This window comes from Chenopodium quinoa, unplaced genomic scaffold, assembly GCF_001683475.1.
Source record: "Chenopodium quinoa cultivar QQ74 unplaced genomic scaffold, ASM168347v1, whole genome shotgun sequence".
Classification (NCBI taxonomy): Eukaryota; Viridiplantae; Streptophyta; class Magnoliopsida; order Caryophyllales; family Amaranthaceae; genus Chenopodium; species Chenopodium quinoa.
The window spans coordinates 11,253,763-11,281,506 of NW_018744239.1; the positions used below are offsets into that span (position 1 = coordinate 11,253,763).

A 27,744-nucleotide genomic window follows, 5' to 3' on the forward strand; every position below is an offset into this window, starting at 1 on the left:
GTAACCCCTATAGCATTAACGAATTAACTCTGATCTTGTAATAGTTGGTGACACGGTTAGCCAGCTACATATAAAAGTTGTGATTAAATATATTATAAATGGATTTTATTTTAAAGAACTTTTTAAAACGAATTTAATGTTGGAAATAGAATTGAGTTATAGGATTAAAAGTTATGATTAATTTTGTATATATGAAATATTAGTATTTTATCGATAATAAAACTCTATGCAACAATTTTATCTTAAAAAATCTATCTAAAAATTGCTTACTTAGTATCATATGAGTCACAATAATACCTAGTTTTGTGCCCGGACGATGCCCAGATGGTTGATAAAATTTTAAGACAACATTTTTACTTGAATGTTAAATACGGTCAAATAATTCGTTATGATAATGTAGGATATTTAGTCATACGATATCATATGGAGTGTACTTTGTATAGTTTTGTTCGTAATTAGATATCTATGCTATTATTGACTTGAAATTATTTTTATTGAACTTAAATATTTTTACTGAACTGAAAATATTTTTACATAACTAAAATTATTTTTACTGATTAAAACTTATTTTTACTGATTCACTAATATTTTTGTAAATAAATTAAATAACAATGCATTTGTATGCGGTTAACCACACCATCTGGCTGGACAAAGTAACCCCTATAAAACTGATCGAGTAACCCCATGTAATACTGAGTAACCTCTAACACTGACTAAGTAACCCCTATCTATAACACTTATTAAGTAACCGCTATAAACTGACCAAGTAACCCCTATAGCACTAACGAAGTAACTCTAATCTTATAATAGTTGGTGACACAGTTTGGCCAGTTACGTATAAATGTTTGTGATTAAATATATTATAAATGGATCTTATTTAAGGGATTTTTTAAAAACGAATTTAATGATAGAAATAGAATTGAGTTATACGATATTTATTAAAAGTTATGATTAATTTTGTATATATGAAATTTTAGAATTTTACCGATAATAAAACTCTGTACAACAATTTTATCTTAAAAAATCTATCAAAAAATCGCTCACTTAGCATCATACGTGTCACAATGATACCTATTTAACGCCTACGTGGCGCGACACTTGACGAAAAATTGAAATGCCTAATGTCGCTGTCAGACCACGAGACCGACTTTATTTATTAGTAATATATAATATGACTTGACTTGTATAAACATAATAATTTATCAGATATCTTCAAAGAGATTAAACATAACAATTTAGAATAACTCAAAGTTCAATTTAATTCGACCTACCGGACACGAATCGACACCACTTTCTAAATGAAAATCGTCCTACAACCCTTGGTATACGCGGGAAAGAAACCTAACTCACCGAAGCGCTAACAATATTCAATTAAACAGTCGAATTCAATTATTTTAGTTATGTTTTTTTTTTCCTTCCCTTTCTTCAGTCGTGCTTCCAACTACATCACCTCACCTCTACTCTCTCTCTCTCCTCCTTTTTCACCCATGAAGAACCAACGACTACTTCTCCATTTCTCACCATCATTCTCCATTGAAATCCCTTCCTCATTTCTCTCTCTTCCCTTTTCAATCCTTAACGGGGGAGACATTTGAGGTAGAAGACTGAGAAATTCCATCAATGGCGACCCAGAAATCGGGTAAGGAGAGGCAAACATGGCAGACTACATCACCTTCGTCATCGTCCTCATCATCGTCAAATGTATCGGGTAATTCTCTTAATAAAAGTGCTAATGGTCCTATAATCCATCAATCCAATCGATCTAAGGCGCCTGCTACGGCGAAACGGTCCGTAACCCCGAATTCTAGGGCTCATGATTCGAAACGCTCTGTTACTCCGGTTCCGAGAAGTCATAACAATGCCGGAGATGTTGATTTTATCAAAGCACCAAACACCAAGCGCCCTGTTACTCCTCTTAATAGAAGCAATTCTATTGTTGCTCATGACCCAGGTTCGTTCCTAATTTGCCAATGCAAAAATTCAACTATAAATTGAACTATCTCAGTAACTAAAAATTATCGGAGTACAAATTTAGGTATCTTGAAAATCCCATGTCATTATACTTTTTCTGTCTATGAATCACGAAAGCTAATCAAAGTAGGGTGAGAAGTATGTTTTTTAGGCGGATAAATGGATAAATTTCCTAAAATTTGGTTATTATCAAATACGTTTTATTGGAGTCGTATTAAGTTGAGAATATATGACATAATCTCGTTTAATTGGGCGGTATTAATTGATTATTTCTTTTGTACTCTAGGATAGACTTTATATGATGCTTAATCATAGCTAAATGTAACTTATTTTTTTAATTATCCATACTTATAGTTAGGTTAAATGATTGATTGGTTTTTTTTTATATAAATGAGCGCAATACGAATTACAAATGAGAGTGGGGGATTCAGTGTTAACCACTTGGTCAAGACCTCATTAGTTAAATGATTGAATTGTTGATAACCATTTAATATGTCAACTTTGAAGGAATTGTATAAACCATTTAATAAGTTTTGCCAAATGTTGTGAGTTAAATGTACAAGAATAATATCAATCTTTGTGATTTTACTTTGCTTATTACTTTGTACTTTGTATTAATAGTGTTATAATAGAGTCAGGATGATGATAATCATAGCGTTGATAAAAGATCTTGATTATCAAATTTTTGTTTTTTTTGTTGTTCTTTCCTATTGCTCAATTCTCTCTCTATCTTTTTTTTCCTTGATGTTCATGATCTTGACTTCTTGAGTTCAAAAACTAATGAGCACGGCCAACTCTTTTGATATTTGCTTTTCTAAAAGCCTTGTATCAAGCTAGATTATTGTTTGTGTCGATCATCTTGGATTATTGATCAACATGTAGTAGTTTAATTTAGTCGAATAAGGAATTTCAATGCAAGCTATAATAGTTCACATGAAGAACCGGACAATTTGAATAAGTTTGAGAGATATTAATGGACAAAAGAATTGGATATTTGCATTCATGGACAATAGCTTTGTTTGATTTATTTATTTATCTTTTTTTTGGTGGGGAGAGGGAGGGTAGAAGCTTGCACCCCATGGAGAATCAGACTATTATGGTCAAGTTTAGTGGAAAGGAACTAAATGAAGATTTGGACCAATTTTGGGAAAAGAAATACGTTGTAAAATATTTGCAAAAGTGGACAATAGTTATGTATCATTATTCATGGATTAAGGATTTGAATGTTTGCACTAAAATAAATGAATAGCTAAAAATAAGAGGGAGGGGGTGGGGAGGATCTTGCCTCATATGGAGAGAAATAAAAGGAAGCAAACAACTATTATTTATGGATTAAGGGACTACAATGCATGAACCATAGCTTTGAATTAGTTGGGGGTGGGGGGGGGGGGGGGGTGGGTTTTGGAGCTTTTAGAACTTTTGTAAAATTGAAGTTCAATAACTTTATATATCATTTTAGTTGCGTATGCTTTAAAACTTTGTTAAATCTAGGGTTTTTGATACAACTTTAATCTTTGAGAAATTCTTTTTCATTGTATATAGGGAAATTTTGGATGATAATCAAATTATTTGAATAGGGAAGCAGGACTTGCATGAAATGGGATTTTGTTTTCTTTTTTTCCTTCGTTTTACTGAACTAGCTTTAATACTTCCCATTTCAGAACCCGGAAGAGTCAGAGTGGCTGTTAGGCTTCGGCCAAGAAATGATGAAGATCTTGCTTCAGATGCAGATTTTGCTGATTGTGTTGAATTATTACCTGAGGTGATTATTTCTCCTCTTCTTTTTTTTTCAAGAATTTAATGATTTTAATATGAAAGGCTTTGTTTTATTAGCCTATTCTGTCTTTCTTTCCTTTCTTTCCATAACTAAATTAGATTGTGTTTGGGAAACCTGAAATTAATGTTGATTAGTTGAATTTAATACAAGAAATATAAATATTGATTTTCATTGTCGTTTTTAATGTTTGGAGAACATCTGGATTTTAAATTCCTAAACTTGTAAATTTATCTGTAACCTAGTACTAAAATTTAAATCACAAACTTTTCTTTCGTTACTTTCTCCACTCCTGCTCTAGCTTCAGTGTCATCTTCTAAGAAAATCCCTCCACTTGCAGGCTATGAAGTTGCCAACTTTGTTAAAACCAAACTCCTAATATAAACCCTGCCAGCTTCGTACTTAATTTTAAAAAGCGCTCCTATGCACAAGACACAATCCGACGCGAGAGCTGGCGTCTCAGTTCTGTGAGGCGCATAGACCTATAAAAGAGCACACCTATGCACTTTTTCTAGACTGCTTTGTGAGCCTTCACAATTTATGTCGCGTCTTATGTTGTAAGACGTCAATAGCTAATGTGTACGATAAAGCTTGTACAAAAAACACCACGTGACTTTGTGGCGGTCAGGTTTACTTTAGTTCTAGAGGAGAGATGAAATTCGTATCCCCCAATTTCATTTGAAGAACCCTAGGTCCCTAGCCATTGATCTCATGGTCCATACCTTATTTCAGAATTCTTTTTTTGCCTTATTAAATAAATATTAATATCTTTTCTTATATAAATAAGTTGCACCTCACCTACAAAAGGCGCGTGATTTTGCCTTGCACCTAGACCCAAGGAATTTTGCCCCTTGGTGCACCTTGCGCCCTTTAAAACTAAGGCTTCATATTTCTAGATATATATATACTCAGAAGACGAAGTTGGGAGGATAAAATGGTGAAGATTTGATGCTTAAAGGGTAAAATATTTTGAATCTTTGTGCATGGACTTAGAGAACTGTAACATAGAGAGAAAGGTAGACGTGGAGAGATTCAGAGGGGAAGGATGACAAATCTGTACCTGACTTGATCACCAAAATTTTTCATTGCTTGATGGATTGATAACCATGGAAAAGGATCAATTCAATAAATAGTCAATTGCCTAGGATTTTGGAAATTGATGAGGCTGCTGTGATTTTGTGACCTGTAATACTTGTTATGGTCAAGAGCCAAATATTGATTTAATGAGAGATACAAACATCTTTAATCACTATTTCTTATGATCTCTCTATTTTCTCCACCAGTAATTTTTTATAAAAATTCTGGTCTTTTGCCCACCAGACCATGTTCTGCTTCTTGGAACAAGTGCCCTCCCCCCAACACACACATTTCCCAACTGTTATTTTATTAATTTGAGACTTTGAGTGAGGTTACAGTTTATGCTTTTCAGAAATTTTAATTGCTGGTAATGGGCAAAGATGGTGAGATGCTTGGTAGAATTTATGAATTCCTTTCTGTAGCTTCTATTATTTACTTTCTTATAAAGGCTTATGTAGAACCCTATTAGTTACTGTACTTGCTTTGAATGATTTGGATTTTAGAACTAATGTATCTACATACCTGTGTCCATACTAATCATAAGTCCCCAACCTACAATTTGAGCTTTCATAATTTGGACACCCGGGTACTTACCCGTGCCTGATAGTGTAATGTAGGCACATACAAAACTTGTACATAAAGCTAGCCTAGCCTAGAAATTGAATTCCGTAAATGAGCCTTGCTGGGGATATCTTAATTGCTGGTCATTTCTGGAATTTCTTTGTGCATTTTATAGTTTGTTTAGCAGTTCTTTTATGCCAGATCTTTAGGGCACATATTATGCCTTGTTGATTTGGGGAGATTTGCATTCACATGTTTCTGTATTGTTTTTTGGCTGATTAAATATTAATATTATTACTATTTTTTCTTACCAAATTCCAATCTTACTAGGGCTCAAACATGTGAGGTTGTAGGGAGGGAGTGAATCTGCCCAGCCTCTATGTTTACACATTTCTGCTTTTGTATGGTTGTGGTGGAAGGGGAGTCCATTAGTTTCTGCTTCTATAGCCTTTTTGTGGATAACATGCGGTGAGGAATGATATGGTTCTTGAAGGATCTCTGGTCAATTGGTTGTTGTTATTTGACAGTTCTTGATCATATGCTTCATGTACTTTTGGGGGTAGTTATTTGACAGTTCTTTGACAGTTCTTGATCATATGCTTCATGTACTTTTGGGGGTAGTTGTATTGTAGTATTGTTGTATTGAATGTCGTTTCTGCACTCTTCTTTGCTCTCCCTTTTGTTTTATTGGATGCCTTCTTTTTTGTAAAGCTTTTTTGGCATGTCAATAACCTCTTGCTCCTATTAATGAAAAAGGAAAAAGTCTAGAGTCACTTGTTGCTTCATTATTTGGCAGTCTGCGGTGCAATTTTGGCTGGGTGGTTTACTGATTAATTGTTCTTTATTAATGCAGCTAAAGAAACTGAGTTTGAAGAAAAACAACTGGAGTTCCGAATCTTATAAATTTGATGAAGTATTTACTGAATCTGCTTCCCAAAAGCGCATTTATGAAGTTGTAGCAAAACCTGTTGTTGAGGTAATATATTGTTCTAGTCGACTTTAGTACTGTTTCTCACTAACAGAGTAACAGGTAACTTTTATACATCTGTTGGAGTGTTATGTAACTTCCATATTTCATGCCAAAATTATATCATTATTAATGATTTAATTTCCTAATTTTTATAAACGAACTTTCTCATTCCCATCTAATATTTTATTATATATCTTGGAAATTTGACAAAATCTATTCTATAAATAGAAAAATCTGTATACACTGTAAACTTCATAAAGATCAACTTTGCGAGGGTTGTTTTTTTTCATGTTGGACAACTTAGGCTACTACACTTTTGAAATATAGGGAGTTTATGTAGTTTTCGTGTGCTCTTCATATGTGCTACAGAGTAGTTACTTTTATCAATGTGCAGTGTCTAAGCCACTGGAATTCAGATTTTGATTTCCTCCTTGAACTAGCAAAGTGATTTTCTATTATGAGTATTTTTTTGAAAGGTTTGTTTCTCTTCATATATGATTTTTAATTGATTATATTTAATTATCCACATGCTTGGCAGAGTGTGTTGAGTGGCTATAATGGGACAATTATGGCTTACGGTCAGACAGGTACTGGGAAGACTTACACTGTTGGCAACCTAGGCAAAAATGATGCATCAGAGCGTGGCATCATTGTTAGAGCTGTAGAAGACTTAATTGCAAATACATCTCTTTCTAATGAGAGCGTGGAGTTCTCCTACGTACAGGTATTTGACTGCTCTATGTTTTAGAGGGTTATAAGTTGCTGATCCTAATGTATTATAGTAATGGATTAGCATGTATAGTTTGGGGTACTGGCAAATTGGCAATAGCTTTGCTTGCTTAAGTTTTGATATTGGTTAGCAGTAGCGTGGGATTGTTGTGAACACTAATACTAAAAAATGTGACTAGTCATGGTGCCACTTCTATTTTATTTCCTTTTTTTTTTTTTAAATTATCTCTCCTCTCACATCCCTTACTTTTTTTTATAAACTACTACCCCACTATCTCTTTTCTTATTATTTTTTGAATACCCAACAAATCTCACTTACACAGTATTATACTCCATTCAACTCACCTTCCTAAAACTTCTTGCCAGTCAACCCGATGCACTTTAAAAAAACCAGTGGAACTAATTAGTTAATTAATTATAATTGCAATTCTTGGTATATAGTGCTCCCCCAGATGCCACTACTGATATGGCCTATTGAGAATTCTAATAGCATATCTATTCTCTACCATTTTAGCTGTTACTCATTTTTCGTTTATTTACTCTAGCTGTACATGGAAACAATTCAAGATCTACTTGCACCTGAGAAGGTTAATATTCCGGTTGTTGAGGATGCTAAAACCGGGGAGGTGTTGTTGCCCGGTGCTTCAGTGATTAAAATTCATCATCTTGATCACTTTATGGAACTGCTTCAATGTGGTGAGGCAAATCGCCATGCTGCAAATACCAAGCTCAACACAAGCTCTTCGCGCAGTCATGCTATATTAATGGTGAGAATTATTTTAAAGTTGTTTCTTTGTTACTTATCTCTTTTCTTCCATTTTACATATTACTTGCTGTTTTTGTGTCTGCTTCAGGTTTCTGTTAAAAGGCCCATTGTTGGGAAAGGTAAAAATGTTACTTGTGAAAAAGTGGCTGCTACTGAAGCACAGAGTGATATGGGCGTAGATAAGATACGAAAAGGCAAGCTGCTAATTGTGGATCTTGCTGGATCTGAAAGGATTGACAAATCCGGTAAGTTGGTAGTGGGTGTTTTTATATTATGTTAGCCAAAAAGGTATTGTGTTTGATAAAATCTAGTATCTGTGAAAGCATCTTTTGTAACTTGAACTTTTAGTTCCTTTAAATATATATTCTGACTGTTTCTCTTTCTATAAGTATTGTACTATCAGCCCCGTCAGAAAAAAAAAAAATTTAAAAAAGAAGAAACTGAGATAAGTAATGGTGTATGATGATAGCATGCAACTGACTTGATGATTGTTATCTTTGAAGCTAATGGTCAGATCATACTGTTCTTTCTAAAATCTTAGCACCTTGTTTATTCATTAACTTATTTTTTCATGACAGGCAGTGAAGGACTATTGCTTGAGGAGGCTAAATTTATCAATCTCTCTCTCACTGCGTTGGGAAAATGCATAAATGCATTGGCTGAAAGCAGTCCTCATATCCCAACTCGAGATTCCAAGTTAACAAGGATTTTGCGTGATTCATTTGGGGGTAAATCTAAAAATCCTTACTAAATCTACATGTATGGGACTTAGTGGTATATGCTGGATACTTTCTCTGTCCTGAATCACCTGCTCAAAAAGTTAAGTCTAAGTAAGCAATCTTTGGCCATTGGTAATCACCCCCCCCCCCAAGTAGGGCTACCTGCAATAAGCTTTCACATGTTTGCTCTTTACTGAAATAAAATTCTTATTTGGGATGTCCCACATTTCTACATTTGTGTTTTAACTCATTGTCTTGGGCCTTCTCTGTTTTCATTTGATATTCTGTTGTTTAGTATTTCCCCTACTTTTATATTGTTTCCACATGTAGGAGATGCACTTTTTTTCAGGAGTTCATGTTTAAAGGAGAGAGACAGAGTGAGGGACCCATGTAATAAGAAGAGAGATCTAGCGAATCCATTGCCAATTTAGTAATGTTGTTATGAATATGCATCTTCCAAATAATGGAAATGTTGCAATAAATATACAGAGGAAGTGTATTAGTGTAGAAGGTTGTTTACCAAATTCACTGAATCTTTACATTACATATACTTCATTAAATTCTAAATGCCTTTTCCAAATTTTGATGTAGCAGACAGTTGTCGTTTTGAATCAAGAATTAAATGAGAACATCCTCTGTGTTATCACAAGGGTATGTTTATGTTCATATGGGCACCCCTACCTTGCCTTGGGTAGGAAGTAATCTTATGTTGATGGTGTTGAGTTTGATTAAGTGCTTTAAATTATCTCCTTGAAAAGAAGGCAGAGAAAGCAAAGTAGTCACCAAAGTTTTATACCTACTCTAACATCAAAAGCCAAGGAAAAGTTGGTGGAAAGTGGGTCATAGTGAAATCATATAGTATAATAATATAAGTGGATCATGTGGTGGGCTAAGGAAGGTAAGAGAGAATTTCTTTGGCCACCAAAGGAATCTAGCGAAAGTAGGAAGGTAAAAAAGAACACCCTAGAACGGAAAGCAGGAAGATAAATATAATGGAGGGAGTATCATGCAATCTCTTTGACTTGTCGTATTGTCCGTCAGAACTGATCTTGTAATCCTACTATGATATTGCTTGTCCTAATTTTGGTGTGCATCTTTGTTGAATAGGCTCTGCTAGGACCTCTTTAATAATTACAATTGGGCCTTCAGCACGTCATCATGCAGAAACAACTAGCACAATAATGTTTGGGCAAAGAGTAAGTAACTTCTCTGATATTATGGTTCAAAATTTCATGGAGCACAGATGTCTGTTTGATACCTGCTCTTGAGTTTTTCTTTTTGTTTAGAGATTTATATAAGCTTCTTCAACTGTACTAGCTAGATTTACTGGCTAACGTCGGTGAGAACTTTCAATCTTCTTGATTATTACATGGTGGCATGCTTTCTTAAAACTGTGGTGAACTGATTACTTTGATTTTGAAAAAAAAAAAAATCAATGCTTATGTGTCTTAAATAATCTTTTGAAGACAGATGGCTTATCTCTTACTTGTGTGTCTGGTCTTCAGATGGTCTGGTACAGTGTTGTTAATAATTACAAATTTTTTAATGTTTGCATGAGACAAATTTGGATGATGTGTCTCATCTGAAAGTTGATTGCTTTGGCAAATAAGTATTTTCTCTGCATGCTTCCTAATGTACCTTGTAGTTAAATTTTTCTTCCATTTCAATGGATGATGACTGCTTATTGCCATTGTAATGAATGCTCTCTAATATGATACTCATCATTGTTTAGTCACTTATGGGATTATGTAATTTTGAAACTGTGCTCTGTGGGAGGGAGATAGCTTCTCAGGTTATGCTCTTTGCCTAAATTCCCTCTTGTGTGAATTTTGGTCCGATATAACTTTTATTGAAATCACTAGCCTTTATTTAAACTTACTTAAGTTGTGATTTAAATTTTTTTAGTCCTCATCCAGATTTTTCAGAAATGGTCTGAATTATAAGCCCTAATTTGAACTTCTCAACTCAATAAACCTGAATGCCAGGCTGTTTCCCTCTCTTTGTGTGTGTGTGTGTATGTGTGTGTTTGTTTGTTCTCAATAACTATGCCATTTTCACATTGGTTCTTCTATAAGAGCTCTTTGTTGTTTGTTGTGATTTCAGGCTATGAAGGTAGTAAATGTAATGAAGGTGAAAGAAGAATTTGATTACGAGAGGCTTTCCAGAAAGCTTGAAAGCCAAGTCGACCATCTTACTGAAGAAATTGATAGGCAACAAAAGATGAGAGACAAATATAAAAATGAAATGGAGAAGAAGATCAAAGAGTTTCAACGTTCATCCGCTGAGGAAGAAAAGAGGCTAATTGCAAGGTCTGAGGTAGTTTCCTTGTCTTTTATATTCTTATTACTGTTGTTTCCTAATAGTCTCATGAGATCCATCAATGATTTTTCCATCACCTTTTAGACTGAATTGTATTGATTTTGTTCTGTCTTATTTATAGTATCAGATTTACTCATTTGTTTGTAGATCCTAGAGAAGGAAAATGCTCGTTTGGAGCAGGATATGAAAGCTATGTTGGATGAATTAAATCATCAGAAAGAGTATAATAAATTATTGCATGATGAAGTGGCACGTCTAGAAATGGGTATAGAACAATACAAGGTATCTCCTTTGACTTCTATTCATTTAGTCCAATTGTCACAATTTTAATGATTATTTACTATTTGTTTCCTTTCAAATGACATTTTATTGACTAAGTGTGATTTGCTGTATTTGTACTTTATATTTTCCTTTGGGGTGGTCATTGTATGTATTGTGGAGGTTGAGGCTTTGGAAGTATAAACAATTTGCGTATAAATATTAAGGGAATGAAATATAATATGGAAGAACAACTTATGAGAGTAAATATTTTGTCTATTTGAGAAACTCTCATGGATTAACTCCAACATGATATTAAAGAACTATATATCTTTTAAGCTTTCCCAACAAGCTTTTGTAAATGACTATTTTCTCTTTGGGACTTATCATAAGCCTTGTTTAAGATGATTGCATCACTTGCATGTCCGCGTTGTTGGTGAAGGTTGAAGTGTCCATGCCCATTTGGAGTTCCAGGTATCGGATATGGATACTTGAGCTGAAATGATGAATGGTTATTAAGATATATTATAGTCATTGAGTTGGCGTTTCCATGTTCCAAGTATAGTGTAACTTTCATCCTCTTGCACGCCTCAATTATTCCCTCAGTAATAAGTGTAAATAGTTTATCATCGATCTAATAAATCTTTGGTTCATGAGCTATACTGATTTTAATCTATTGTTGTAGCAAAATCATCAAGAAAACTCGACATACCAGAAAGCTCTTGCAGACACTACTCAGATGTATGAAAACCAAATAGCAGCATTGATTGAGCAGTTGAAGGATGAGCAAGCTCGCTATGAAAGAGCTGGAAATCAATCAGATGTCTTGAAGGCGCTTTTGAGTGATCACGAGGGCTCCATGAAGGTCAGTTGCTTTTCCTTTTGATTGCCACACCATAGGGTGGGAGGGGATTAGATTTAAACAATCTGATTTATACAATTGCAAAGACTTTATTGGTAGATCCTTGGTTCAGAAGAAAATTGACTTTTTAACTTCTTCACAGCTGATAACATATATAGGACTGCCAATTGCAATTAGTCTCATTACAGCCCAAAATTTACTATTTTCTGTTAACATATCTGTTTTTTAATTTTATTGTGACATGTAAGCACTGATTGCTCCCATCTCTGACTCCTTTATTTACATTTTCCAAATTCGATGTTTTCTTTCTGCTGGGAATTGCTATAATACTGAGAATTACATTCTAATATATGGGTTTACAAAGCGATTTCTAGCCATATTTTAGTTTGTGTTGAGTATACTTTTAGGGCCTTATTTTCTATTTTTTTTTTTCGAACTCCTGCCATTTCAATATTAATATTCATTTTCAGTTTTTATAATGATAATACAGGTATGCAACTGTATATTTCATTTGGTTGTATGTACTCTCAATTTTCGGCATGCTAATTTTGCTGCTTGAAATATCAATTTTTCTATACTATCTCTTTTGCAATCTATGATACTAATGTACCTCATGACTAATGTTGGGTTTTTTTTTCTTAGTAGCTATTTCAAACAGAAAATTCCAAACTGAAGAAGGAGCTGCTTGATGCCAAGGAAACTCATGAGAAGGCTATAGCAGAGTTACGTAAAAAATTAGATGACATGTATTTTCGTTGTGAACATGCTGAGAAGCAAGTGGACTCTCTTAGAAATGTCTCAAGTGATCAGACTACTGAACAAAAATTGCTCTTAGAAACCATCCAGTTGTATGAGGAGAAAATATCTAATTTAGAGAAGCGTTTTGAAGATGAGCATGCTTGTCGTGAACATGCAGAGGAACAGATGGAATCATTGAAGAAACATCTCTGTGAAGAGAAATCAAATCAGGTAGGTCTTCTAATATATGAATTTATAATTTTACATAAACCTTGATTACAGTGGCTTTGATGATGTGTCGAATTGGCTACAAGCCTACAAGTACCAAATTTGGGGTGTATCTTAGAGTGTAACATGTAAATTTTTTTAACTTGAAGATAATGGGGAATTATGAGTTTCAAATATTATGATACAAGGAAAATATTATTTTTTTGGACAGTATTAAAGTGTAGTGTTGATGCATTTTTGTAGAGTATTAATTATCAGACACTAATTTTTTTTTGGATAGTATCATACACTAATAGTTGGGGTGAAATAAAATGTTGTAGTATAGAGTGGCTTTCCCCCATGTTTGCTTCTCCTCTCCTTCCTGAGTTTTTTTAACACACGTTTGGTAAATACCAGTTATTTTCTGTTATGAGACTTATGAATATGTTATTATCAGGTTTCTTTAACTCCACAATCTGACTTCCCAATTTTAAAAATGAAAGAAATATGGAAGATTGTGGGAATTACTACACTTTCTTTCTACTATAGTCTATAGGGAAAACTACTAACTTGTGATGTCTGAAAGGGCTACCTTGGTTGGATTTATCTTGTTTTCACCTAATCTGATAAGGCAAGTAAATCTTGCTTAATAATTAACCTTATATATCGCGGCCTTTAACCATTAACTAGTTTTTAGGCCCGGGCGATGCCCCGAGTTACTGCATTAATTCCATGATTGGAATCCATATTTATATTTAATTTTAATAGAATGACATATAATATGGTAATAGCTTAGTGGCTAACACTTTACTTTTAAAACTTAAGGTCGTGGGTTAAAACTTCAAATCTTGTACAAGCCATATTATTAAGCGCGTGAATGAAAGACTCGATTGATTGAGGATGGTGCCATGTGGCACCTAAACTTCTTTAGGAACGTCTTTTAATATATAGTATAGATGTTATTGCGCAAATTTCAAATAGAGGTAAAAACATGACACTGCCAAATAGTACATAAGTGCAATTTAGTTTATTTATTACTGACAGAAGTTATAAACTAAAAAACATGGTACAAAGAAAAGACATAGAAGCCTGAAATTTAAAGGTAGTAAAATTAATGGGCTGTTACATGTTTGTTTATGAACAAGTAATAGGGGAGTTGGTCCTCTTTTATACCGTCCCTACCCCTATAAAATTTCCACACTTTCTTTTTTAATTTTCCCAAACTATATGTAACTCACAATTCCATTTTAATCAAACTCTTTTGGCAGTCTTTTCAAATCTCTCCATCATATTAACCCGACTTTCGCTCCATCATAACAATTTGTTTACTTCATCTTGTCCCTCTGTCAACAACAAATTTTTATTGACATTTATAATTTACATCTATACTTTATATATGAGCCAAACCCGCTAAATAAAAAAATCAAATTAAATAAATAAATAAATTTGGAGGAACAGTTGGAGTAATAGAGTTGATACTTGAATATTAAAAATATTATTGCTGACTTTTTTTTAGTAAGTCCATGATAATTTCTTACAGGTATTTATAATCTATAAAAATAGCTAATAATTGTTGTAATTTCATCATAAATTTGTTTTCATGTATAGGATCAGGTGAAGAGCAAGATTAATGATTTGACAGAAAGATTGGAAGAAAAAGACCAGAGTTATCGAGATGCTGTTGATAAAATGCAGTGTCTGCAACTAGAAAATGCGAATTTGCTATCAGATAAGGTAGAACCCTCTAACTTCAATAAATCACTGTATTGTCTAGCCAATCTCAATGTCTCTCAACTTAGTGACAAGGTTTTGTCATCTGTATTTTAAGGAAAAGTTCAAGGATGAACTTGATACTTTAAAGGAGAAATTCTTGGTGGAGGAGAAGCAAAGGATGACACTTGAAGCCGAATTGGTCAAGTTAAAGAAATGTTTATCAGCAAATAGTGAAGGCATTGAGGTAACTTGAAGTTATAACACCCTTATATCTCTGATGCTGCACCTTCCTGGCATAGAATATGAAGGTTCCAGATTATTTTTGCTTTCAGGACAAGAAATCATATGCCAAACAGCACATGAAAGAATCATCATCATTCCGGTCAGCCATGGGTTTAAATAGGTCTATATCTGGCCAGAGGGCAACAATTGCCAAGATCTGTGAAGAAGGAAAGTTATTGTTTATTATTTGCATTTTTATTTTTTGTAAGTGTGAAAAGCATCTAGTTTTCATCCAAAACTTTTATTTCAAAGGTCCTGATTATATGTCCTTCTATCAGTTGGGCTTGAAAGGATACTAAAATTGTTATCATCTGAAGATATTGAAGTTCAAATGCATGCACTAAAGGTTGTAGCAAATCTTGCTGCTGAAGGTAATTTATTTATTTCTTAGCTATGCTCTGATGTGTTCAGTATACATTTCCTGTCTCTTAAATTTGCTTATGTTCGCTTTATTGAATGTCCTAAAATAGTGTTCTCTTACTTAAAACAGTTTAAAGGTGACTGCTTTTATCTTATTGAAATACTCTTGTTGTTTCCTTAAAAAGTGATTAATTTACACTTGTTTAATCAAAATCATACATTTTATAAAAATGTTGATGCATTTTGGGCAAGACTGGCATGCTAAAGTGATCCTCAATTGCGCATGCGCTTGTTCTTGTGTGTGTTTTTGGTCCACTCCCCAATTTCTCTCTTTATGAATGATAATACTGGGGATGTTTGCTTTAGTTATTTAGGGCCAAAAGAGAGGTTTTACAATTCCAAACCTATTGTGGGCATAGAATAAAAATGCGGTATCGTTCACGATCGCGGAAACGGTTGCGGTGTCCCGGTATCGGAAATGATGTGTTGATCGCGGACCGGGTTGCGATCATCGTGGTAGAATTTTTATTTTGGAGCTATCAAAGAAAAAATATTTTTAGGTAATTTATTTGAATTTTAAACAGATTTTTTCTTATTCAATATACTTAGATTATATTTATCATTAAATAAAAGTAGTATAGTACATAGTAATTAAACGGTAACAACTTTCAAGCAAAAAAATAGTAAAAAAAGAGGATGAGTGGTCAAAAAGTCGAAAATATTAAAGAAAACTAAAGTGGAGAGCATCCACACAGCTGTCCACCTACTTTTAATTAATAACAGGTGTCCCACTTAACAATTTACATCGTTCTTATCAGCCTCAAGCCCTCAGCTTTTCACTTTCTTCTTCTTCTCTCTCTCTCTCTATTTCTCTATCACGCGGTTGCTACATGCTAGAAACCATGGAGTCTGCCACAAAAATCCGACCACCACTCACGGATTCAAGCTTTTTTTGGGCATTTCAACGCTGTATCAGCCGTATCGGCAGAAAATGCGGGGTTTTTTAAAACCCTGTTATAAAGCGGTAAATCTCGTAACGGTAGGCTCCAAATCCATTATGTCTCGGCCGCATCGTGACGTAACGGCCGAGTTTTTATTCTATGATTGTGGGAGTGTCGAGTGTTTGATTGAGAGAGGATTATAAGAGTGGTTGTAGGAGAATTTTGGAAGTGAGGTTTATTAATGTAGTTGTGAAAATCTAGGATGCTGGGTATAGGTGTCGGACTTGGGTATAGGTCTAAGTGTTAGACTTGGAAAGCTATATAATTAAGGATCCAGGGACACGTTTCCATGGGAAAAAAACTCGGCCATTCCGTTATGTAACGTCCGCTTTGTAACGAGTTTCAGACTTGCAAAAAAAAGGCTGTTATATAACGCCAAATTGAAATTCACACCCAAATAGGCGAGTTTCGTAAATGTAGAACGTTGTTTTGGAAACCGTTAGATTCGCGAGTAATTGTTTTGGGCATGCTGAGATGCTCAGAACAACCTTCATCCCTATGAACTTGCCATGGTTATGGAGTGTTGTTAAAATTAGGTGTCTATAACAAAGCAATAATAAAACAAGAACAAAATAAGAGAAGGAAATTCGGTGTGGCGTGAATAATCACTGCCTTTGAAAACGAATTCCGGTGCAACCGGGGTGCTCAATTGTATTCACCGGATCGTTCCCTAAGGTTACACACCACTCTCACGCTAAGGCACTCTAGAATGAGAGGTGGAGCCTACGCAAACTTATGCCCAAAGAAGGAAAAATGTGTTTGGCTCAAAATGTGTTTAGCTCTTGTATATGTATGAGAGTATCTCAGAAAAACTCTGACTTCAAAATATATAGAAAAGCAAGAGGGAAAATGAACGATCAAAAGAAGGTGAAAGGATGGAAAATAATCAGCAATTAGAAGTTGCTTTAATCATCATAAACACCTCTTAAGTGAGGGGTTACAAATGGAAGAGGAAGAAGAAAGAGAATCCAAGGAGGGAAACCCAACAGCCGAATCTTGCGCCCTCTCTTGTGGAGCTTCGCCCGGGCGAGCATCAGCCAAAAGATTGGTTGCTCTTGCGCCTGCTCGGGCAAACTTCCTTCAATTTCCAAGCTCCCTCTCGCGCCCGGTCGGGCGACGGAACTTCGAATTTTACGACTCTTCTCGCACCCGGTCGCGCGAGCATTAGCCAAAAGATTGGCTGCTCTTACGCCTGGTCAAGGCCATTTGGATTCCTTCCTTTATTCCAACATGGAGAAGGAAGAAATTTGAGGGAGCGGGAGGTTAAAGAAGAAAGGAAGTAGGGGTGTTCAAAAATTGGTCCAGACCGAACCTGACCGGACTTGACCGATTTAACCGGCCCGGTAGGGAAAAAAAATTCGTTCCGATCCGGTCCAAAACCCTATAAAAACCGATCTTGGACCGGACCGGATTTTTGCTTAAAATTATGCATAAAACCTTAAATAATGATTAAGATTATCCGTAGAAAAATTTAATTGTACGAGCTTTTTTGTACTAATCATACATAAAAAAGGTGTTATAATATTGCTTTTCCTTTGTTTTTTTTTTTAGTTTTCCATAAAGTTATTAAAAATTTAGATTTTTTTTAAAAAAATTCTAAAATCGGTCCAAAGCGGTCCGATCCGGGTTTTGGACCGGTTTTTTCGGTCCGGTCCGGGTTCGGTCCCAGCTTAATCGATCTGGTCTTCGGTTCTTGAAATTTTAATTTTCGGTGTAGTCCAGGTTGATTCGGTCCAGTCTTGGACCGATGAACAACTCTAAAAGGAAGTAAAAAAACTATAGTCAAAAGAGTCACATGGTGCTTTACAGCTATATTCCACCTTTTCCCCCTTTTTACTGTTTTTTTTATTACCCTTTTTACTGTTGTGACAGTTGTTTCCATCACTTTTTTAACCCTTTATTTATTTCTCCGTTGTGGTGAGTTACTTACCTATTAAGCAGTCTTCTTTATTAATAAGTGTTATTGTCATACTTTTAGCATAATATGGTATAAGTACTAAGACAACGAGTAAAGAAGCTATTATTTGAATAAGGGGCTGTTTGGTTTGCACGGGGTAAACGGAATGAAGTCAACAAAGAGAATGAAAGAGAATGGATTGAAACCCTTTCCATGTACTATGTTGTTTGTTTTAAAAAAACAAAGGGAATCACCATCACCACCACACAACCTCTCTTTCCCATTTCTCCAGCCACTCCACCGTCAGCCACCACCTCATCGGGACTCCCCGCCTGGCATTGCACCTCCCCCACCCCTCGCCGCCCCTTCCCTTCCCGGAAATCATTTCCCCGCCCACGCAAATCTATCCTAGCGGCTAGATTTGTGAAGCGCGATAAGCCTTTAGCCCTCTTGGTCTAAATCCGATGTTCAGGACTTCATTGCCGGCGATCCTGTTCATGGCCCCGTCGTAATTCTCTCTATCATTTTAATTTCTGGGTCTGATTTTGGATCGATTTGCAATGATAGAGAGACAGCTAGGGTTTCGATGGTTTTGCGTGGGCAGGGTAGGTTTTCAGGGGAGGGGGAGGTGCGACGAGTTCCGGCGAGGAGAGGGGCAGGTGCAATGAGTTCCGGCACGGTGGCTGGGCGGTGGGGGTAACTGGGTAAGGTAGTGGGTATGGTGGCTTAGGAAAGGGAATGGAAAAGGCTAGGGGGTGGGGAATCATTGTGGAATGATTTTGGGTAAACTCAAAAATAAAAATGGGTAAAGGGAATGAAAAATGTGACAAACAAATAGCAACAAAGGGAATGAAACATGTTCATTCCCTTTCCCTTTGATTATTAACCTCAACCAAACGACCCCTAATTGTCTTCGTTTGGCATTGCTGTTTCTGTTTTTTGTTTTTCAAAATCATATGATATATGTCATATAATGAATCAAAAATTAGTCAAACTTATTAAAATCATGATAGTTTTGAAAACCGACAACTAAAAAGTGGAAACACCTTTTTTCTTGTTTCTTGTTTTGTTTTTTTGCTTAAAAAAAACATACTTTAAACAAAAAATGATGCCAAACATATGTGATTTTTGTGAAAAAATTCACACCATGAAATCTGCGATTTGTTTTATTTAACCTCTACAAACCGTTCCTGCGACGTGGTTGTTACCGCAAATGCGATCGCCCTGCACATTTCTAAAGAGTTTAATTTTTTGATATGGACTGGGGACATGGTAATGCATAAAAGCTAATTTAAAAATCTGTAGTTTAATAAAAAAAAATTTTAAAAAATCGTTTAATAGTTAAACTACAACTTTTTAAAGTTATGTGAGAAATATTAAAGGTAGTGGTTGAATAAATCCATCGACAAGCGTGTAAAATGAAATGCTTCATTTTAAAAGAACGGAAAAAGTATATGATATGGATTAGTTTTCTACTTGGTTATAATTTTTATCAAAAAAATACAAAGATGTTACCATTGTTTTTTCTACTAATGTTTAAAAATTCTTAATATCAAACCAAAATATTTCAATGTTAGTAACACATAGATAAGAAAACAAAGTTAGCAAATAGTTGGTACAAATGAGTGCTCATTTATGAGTTTGTTATTTGAATCAATTAAAGCTCATTGTTAGTAGTTTATAAGGCTAAAACTAATATATAATCCAAAGCATGCATTACATGAGTTTATAAAATAATTATAAGAAATTAGAAAAAAGTGAACTAAAATGAGATGATCTAATTGTTTATTTCTGATCTTCTCTAATATGATCTGATTTGGTCTATATTAACTAAAAAAAGGCAATTATTAGCTTTTATAAGTTCAATTGAATGCCATAGGACTCTTTACCTTCATCAATATACTTGCAGTAAATATTATCGATGGGAATCACAGAAAGCTAGAACTTGAAATAGGCTATGCCAAAGGGTCAACATTCGACATGCAAGGAAAGACCCAATAAGCATGGCTTAAAGACCAAATAATGAAATTAAAATATGTACAAGGAAGATAGGAGAAGTTTGCTAGTGGAGATGCATTACCCATTCTTAAGGGACATTCCATGAAAAGTAAAGCATTAATTTCAATTTTGTTCTAAATAATAATTTAATAAACTCATCCTCTTTAGATATTTAAAAAAAAAAATCACTTAAATATAGTATGTGAATATTAGATCCAGGTTTTGTTAACTCATGATGAAATGAATCCTTCATACTTGTTAATGAAGTTACTTGTTCTATCTTCTTATTAAATTACCTTTTTTTTTTTTTTTTTTTTTTTTTTTATTTACTCTTGACATATCTTCTATTTTATGTCAGATATTAACCAGGAGAAGATTGTGAATGAGGGAGGCCTGGATGCCCTGCTTATGTTATTGCAGACATCTCAAAATACCACTATTCTTAGAGTGGCTTCTGGTGCTGTTGCTAATTTGGCTATGAACGGTATCCTCTTTTACCTTTTCCTTCTAATTGCTATTTAGAGATCATAATTATTCATTGGAAGAGCGCATGTATCTTATTATAGATTTTCCTAAGATTGAATATGTGTTTTTTTTTTTTTTTTTTTTTTTTTTTTTTTTTTTTTTGTGACTTCAATGTTATCACCATTATCCTGAGGCAACAAAGAAGGGCTTGTTGGTTAATGTAACTGTGATATTTTCCCAAGGGAGGTGATTTTGGATTCTGAAATCAGTAAACTAAGCTCTAGGTTTTAGTAGTATGGACTTTTTTAGATGTCTCAGGTTTGGGTTCTAAACCAAATTCCGTTAGGTTGTCACTTTGCAAACAGCTTTGATTTATAATTGGAGAATATAAAGGCTCCAATTGGATGTGAACTTCTTACTGTAGATTTAATTGTGATGCAGATGGGAAGAATAAAATGAGTCATGATGTGGGAGGCTGAAGGAATTGCTGATGGAAGTCTTTGGGTGTTGCCTCAAATTAAGTCCTAAACCAATTTCCTATAGAATGCCACTTTGCAAACAGCTTTGTTTGATAATGGGGGAACAAAAAGGCTGCAATTGGACAACCACCTCTTAGTAGAGATTTAATTGTAATGCAGATGGGAATAATAAAATGAGTCATGATGAGGGAGGCTAGAGGAGGTGCCATCACTGACTGCTATTGTTACTAATGGTATTTTAATAGAAGTGGTTTCTTTTCTTCAATGAGTAACTAATTATGGTTTGAAGGTATAATAATTTAGGAGAGCTAGACCATACTAAGGCCCTGTTCTTTTCACCTTAGTTTTGCCGAACTGAAATTATTTTCACTGAAATGAATTTAATTTTACTTCGCTGAAATTATTTTTACAGATTCTCTATTATATTTCTTCTTTACAGTTACTGATTTACTGAACTGAACTTGTTTTTAACGAACTGAAATTATGTTTACAAAACTAAAATCATTTTTACTGAATATTATTTTTGAACGGTGAAGAGCAGGGCCTAAGTATATCAATTTTAGGAAGATAAGTATCTTATCTTCAGATAAATTATAGGAATTTGTTCAAGAGAAGGTTGTAGAGGCTGTTTCAGGCTGTTTGGTACAGGCAAACCAGCATTACTTAAGGATTTCTGTTCTATAATCTTTGCTTCCTTTACCCACTAGTATTCTCTAGATTCTACTCTTATGTTCAATCTCTTTGTAGCTGACTTAATCAACCTCTCTGTGAACTATTTTCTGTCTGTAAATCAGATCGTTAGAACTCATGATTGTTATGTTGCACAATCAATGAATGTCTCTAACATAGCCTTTGTGTGTGTTTTTTCTAAGATATATAAGGTGGAAGATTGACATTAGAAGAATAAGATGACCATGATGATCAATTGGAAACAACTGTGTAATTGAAGGTAGTGCCAGCAGTTTTGTGACTTGGAACTCCCAAAGCTAATTAACTAAAAAAAAACATTACAATTACTCTCTCCCTACTTTGCCCTATATACGAAAAAAATTCTTATTCCGTTCTCACTCTCTCCATCTTATTCTTAGCTTTTCCCTCAAGCTACCTCTAAAAGCATTATAATGCCATTCCCCATTGTATTCATCCCCTTTGCCTAATGCTTAGCATTTTGCTGCCTAGCTGGGTTTGTGTCATAAGAGGTTACAACTTACAACAGTACATTCTCGTACAGTACAAGTATTTATCTGTTTGATTAAAGTTGAATTCTAATAGATTATGATTCGAGATATTAGGGCTTCTGTCGGGTAGTATGCAGTTAATTAAGTGGTTCCTTTTTTACCATAGTTAATTTCTGGTCACCACTCTAGCTGTTTTCTTTCTGATGATGAGCGGCTGGATATGCTAGTCTTTTCTGGTAAAGTTTCTTCATAAGCTGCACGGGGATTTGGGCATCCCCCCTTATTTTGTTTTACTATGTGGGTGAGTTTAAGGCCTTTAAGTAATTCACATGAAACTCGTTTTTTCTTTGAAAATCCTGTCTTGCCACTTTCTGCACTTATGCTAGCTTATCTGCAGGGGTCCTATAAGTGGTGAAACCTTTAATGACTAATTATCTGCCATATTATCCTCCAAGTGCTCAAAAAGACAAAAACACTACCAAATGCTTCCAGTTACCAATGTAGCTGTAATGCAAGCCTCAGAGTCCATTCAAACTCAACTAATTTGCCAAGTTTTGTATATATAGATAAAAGAAAGTTACCATCGTGGAGATCATAAAACACACCATATAGTGATCCTTAATAATCCTTGAAGTCTAGCAGCTCTGCCATGCTTCTTAATATGTTGAGATTATTGAAGCCCACAAATGTCCTTAACGTTGGCCACAAAATTTTGAGGCTTTTGTGTTTAATGTTGTTTATTGAAGAAAACAAATAAATGCAAAGGGTAGTTTTGGAGTATGTAGATTGCAGGGTTGGTGGTTAACTATTATGAAAAAGAAGTTAGAAAGGCAGAATGCAGAAACTTTCAGGAATTAGGCTATCTATTAACTTTATTAGATGAATGGTTGTTAACATGCCTCTTGTTAAACACACTGGATACCGCTTTGAAAGAGGCAGGGCCATGCTTATTATTAGGGGATTTTTAAACATGGATGTGGCCTTTTGAGATGAGAATGAGACAAGAAGAATGTGGCCTGTGTTGTCTCACTTTTACCTCTGATACCTTTCAACTTGTCATCATGGACATCAAATTCATTAATATTGAATAGCTATTGATCATCTGGATTAAGGTCAAAAGAGGTTTGGTTATTCTTAATTTTTTTCAACTTAGGAGAACCTTCTGAATTGTCATCCTTCTTTCCTGCTAAAGTTGTATATTACTGATTGCTACCCTCATGATTCAAAGAGATGGAGTTACTTGGCTTTGTACTATCAAATCTATGATGAAGTGTCTTGTTTTGTATGCCAACTTTCTGCTATATATTACTCGAAAGTCGAAACATGGTGAATGTTTATTGCATTGCTTATTACGACATTGGCTGTGGTAATGTTGCTTGCTCCCATTAAGATAGATATTTTTGCTGCAATTTGTCGTGAGAAGGGAACATACAATTTTCTTCACCAAGAAACTAAAGATGTTATTGAACATGATTGCCCTACCATATCTTAATTAGTTTCATACGTTTAATTTTTTTTTTTCGTTCTTTCATAACCTTGCTCCAGCGATTAGTTTATATAATCTTACATTTAAACTCAAATATGATGTGCTTAAGTTTTCTTCAGAGACTAATCAAGGCTTGATAATGAGCAAGGGAGGTGCTCGTCTTTTGGCAGATACAACAACAAAAACAGATGATCCCCAAACTCTGCGAATGGTGGCTGGAGCAATTGCAAATTTATGTGGCAATGGTAAGCAGACATGACCACTTTCGATGACTTGCCATGAAGAAAATTTGTATCACCATTTTTCTTATACAAGTCTAGCATATATTTCATTTGTGCCTTTGGGAGTTGGCTCTTCCTACAATATTAGATGGGGAACATCTTTCCACTAAAACCCTTATAGAAGAAAGATGTGCCCTTGTCTTGTCAATAATAGTAGAAATATGGATTTTGTTCATGCTACCCATCTGCATGATTCTAATTACATACTATTATCATGAATTTGATGTCTTCATGATTTGGATATATTCCAGTTGCATTACATTCAGCACTCAAAGATAATGGAGGGATTAAGGCACTTTTGAGCATGGCTGGTTCTACAAATATTGATGTTGTTGCACAGGTAGCCAGGGGATTGGCCAACTTTGCCAAATGTGAAACACGAGAGGTTATACAGGGTATGTGAAGATTATCCATAATTTGGTAAATATATGATCCAATCATCTTCAGCAATTTTAAACATTGAAAGTATTTTCCCCTTCAGGTTATAGAACAAGTCGCTCACTTCTTATGGAAGATGGTGCGCTTACATGGTTGATTGTCAACTCAAAGACTGCCTCTGAATCAACTATTCGCCACATGGAACTTGCCCTTTGTCATTTAGCACAAAATGGTATGTTAATTTATTTCATCTGTAAAATTTGGCAATTTCTTTTGTTAATTTGCTTAAAAAAAAATATAGCAGTAAATTAATTTTTTTCTGAACTTATGCCCTGTTTGACTAGGGTGCTTTCTAGGTGTATAAAGGGATGGTGTTGTTTTGCTTTAGTATGTAGATCTGGCTTATTGGGTGGGCTGTTGTGGGCCGGTATCTGGGTGGATCGATTTGGGGCCTATCAAAATTATTAGCGGGCTGTGATGGCTATGTAACTTAGGGCTAGGGTAAAACATTGTCATTGAGCTGGGTCAAAAATTCTAATATCTTGCTGGTCAAAATTTTCTCATCTGTGAGGATTCTTCGAAAAATACCACTCCCTCCATCCCCAAATACATGTCTAAAACTCTCATTTTACCTATATCTATTCCTTCACCTACTTTTAATCAACCAAAGCCCTTTTTTATTTTTTTTATTTTTTATTTTTTTATTTATTTATCTTAAAAATGTGTAGAAAAGGCAAATGATGACCCTTTTATCACAAAATCCTATATTGGCCATATCCAAAGAGGTAAAAGGGTCAAAGCCCTTTCATACATAGTCTAACTTTATCACCAATGAACAGCAATGTCCTATAACCACCTCTAGCCATATATAATATATTATGCATCTCATGTCAAATAATCTGGATGGTTAATGTTTTAAATCTTTTTCTAGTTTTCTAATTTTCTCAGGTGTTCTTATTTATGATTCAAAGTCTAGTGTGGCTGGGGAGAATATTCAATTTGTTTTAGATATGTCATGGACATGTTTTCTTTTTTCTGGCTGGGTTTATCATAAATGATCTGTTTATTACCTTGATCTTACTTGTATTTGAATTTTAGATCATTCAACATAGATGGTTTTAGTATTAGTTGATTACTCAACATAAGCATATACTTTGTATTTTTGCACCCAATAAAATACGGAGTATAAGGCAAAAGTTGCATACCCAAACTTAATAGTGAATCACTCATATTGAGTTGATCATTTATTGGAATTGTGGTTTGCAATGATACACCTTAGTAGCGTTACCTTATACTTTTCGCACACCTTGAAATCTTGCTTGTAGAGCATAAATATAATTTTATTTTATTTTTTTTTAAAAAAAAAAATAAATAAATAAAAAAAATCGGGTGGACAAAACTTATTTTAAACTTGAAAATAACATGAGCTCTTTCCCAAATTAAGGTCAAGAAGAACCGCAATTCCCAAATTGCAGCCAAAGTTTTAAGAATTCCCAAAGTACCGTCCACGTCACCGGTTCAGGGGGAAGAAATTTTAAATCCGGTCTACAGCAAAACCGCTACCTGAAGTAGCGGTTTTTACTAATAAACCGCTACTTCAGGTAGCGGTTTCTTTTTAATAAACCGCTACTTCAAGTAGCGGTTTTTGTTTAATAAACCGCTACTTCAAGTAGCGGTTTTCTAGCAGGTATAATTTCCCGATTTCACTTTCCTCTTTCATTTTCGTCTTCTCACCAAAATCCCATCCACGCCTTCCACCAAAATCACACCTCCTTCAACGGAAGCCGGCGCAGCCAAGGAATCCAACCAAAACTCAATAACAACAACAATAAACAAGAACACTAACAACAACAACACAACCAAAACCGAAACTCAATAACAACAACAATAAACAAGAACACTAACAACAACAACACAACCAAAACCAACAACAACAACACATACATACAATTCTGAAACTCAATAACAACAACAAACTCAATAACAACAACAAACCCAATAACTGAATACAAAAATTAATTAGGGCACTTACCACAAACAAGAAGATCAGCACGTTTCTTCTGAAATTAGCGAAGCCGACCACTAAAGTCGAACCCTCGGCGTCAACAGCGGCGGCCTTCGTTGCTGAGGAATGCTCCGGCGGCGTCGGTGGATTCCTTGGCTGCGCCGGCTTCCGTTGAAGGAGGTGTGATTTTGGTGGAAGGCGTGGATGGGATTTTGGTGAGAAGACGAAAATGAAAGAGGAAAGTGAAATCGGGAAATTATACCTGCTAGAAAACCGCTACTTGAAGTAGCGGTTTATTAAACAAAAACCGCTACTTGAAGTAGCGGTTTATTAAAAAGAAACCGCTACCTGAAGTAGCGGTTTATTAGTAAAAACCGCTACTTCAGGTAGCGGTTTTGCTGTAGACCGGATTTAAAATTTCTTCCCCCTGAACCGGTGACGTGGACGGTACTTTGGGAATTCTTAAAACTTTGGCTGCAATTTGGGAATTGCGGTTCTTCTTGACCTTAATTTGGGAAAGAGCTCAAATAACATATGATGACCAAAAAAAACTTGTTGAATAAAAAACAGGTATTGAATTTCACTATTGTTCATTGTTTGATGTTTTTTACAACCAAGTGTAATTTTTAATCCTATGACATGCATTATTTTGTGAAGCAAGATCGGGGAGCACCAAGTTCTCTCCGAGTGTATAATATAGCGATTGATTTTGGTTCTGTCCAGCTAAATGTTATCTGTAAATTTACTAATTGTTGCAGAGGGTAACACACAAGACTTCATAGCAACTGGGGGATTGAAGGAGGTGATTCGAATATCGTCTGAATCTGCCAGAGAAGATATCCGCAATCTGGCTAAGAAGACCTTGAAATTGAATCGAATGTTTCAAGCACAAATGTCAGCTGACTAATAATATCAGGTGTAGAGTGTGGTGCTTCATCCTTAGGCTTTTACTTCATGTTTGTAAAATAGTGTATATTTTTCCTGATAAAGGTTTGCTAGTGATGGAATGTAAATTGTTCGATCAGTATGGATAACTCTAAACAGAAATAGCTTTTGTGTTGGTACTAAGGTATTAGCAGGAAATTCATTTCATTTTTAATTAACTTACCTAGTTTCTAGCCCCGGGCTATTACATGTATTATAATAATTGTTTTGTTAGCGGTATTTATAAACACATGTTTTTTTGTTTTGTTTTGGCTTCTTTTTTTTTTTTTTTTTTTTTTTTGCTGTTAAAGACACAGATCAAGACATAGTTCAATGGTTAAATTCT

General features: G+C 34.8%; 1 protein-coding gene across 3 annotated transcripts; it reads left to right on the forward strand.

The window, feature by feature from the left end:
* The first annotated feature begins 1,351 nt into the window (after positions 1 to 1,351).
* LOC110694501 (kinesin-like protein KIN-UC) lies at positions 1,352 to 27,663 on the forward strand. 3 transcript variants are annotated; one of them, XM_021871686.1, is made up of 21 exons: positions 1,352 to 1,951; positions 3,633 to 3,733; positions 6,237 to 6,359; positions 6,892 to 7,077; positions 7,628 to 7,849; positions 7,937 to 8,093; positions 8,427 to 8,576; positions 9,675 to 9,763; positions 10,671 to 10,883; positions 11,034 to 11,168; positions 11,830 to 12,009; positions 12,652 to 12,975; positions 14,560 to 14,685; positions 14,780 to 14,908; positions 14,997 to 15,114; positions 15,225 to 15,317; positions 20,561 to 20,686; positions 23,930 to 24,055; positions 24,343 to 24,486; positions 24,573 to 24,701; positions 27,233 to 27,663. In XM_021871686.1, exons 1-21 carry the CDS (start codon positions 1,621 to 1,623, stop codon positions 27,379 to 27,381), a joined length of 3,351 nt encoding a protein of 1,116 aa, XP_021727378.1. In that variant the 5' UTR covers positions 1,352 to 1,620; the 3' UTR covers positions 27,382 to 27,663. The 3 variants fall into 3 exon arrangements, with proteins under 3 accessions (XP_021727378.1, XP_021727379.1, XP_021727380.1); XM_021871687.1 differs by having other exon boundaries at positions 1,621 to 1,951; positions 14,566 to 14,685; XM_021871688.1 differs by lacking the exons at positions 23,930 to 24,055; positions 24,343 to 24,486; positions 24,573 to 24,701; positions 27,233 to 27,663 and adding an exon at positions 21,109 to 21,478 and having other exon boundaries at positions 1,621 to 1,951.
* Positions 27,664 to 27,744: the final 81 nt, after the last annotated feature.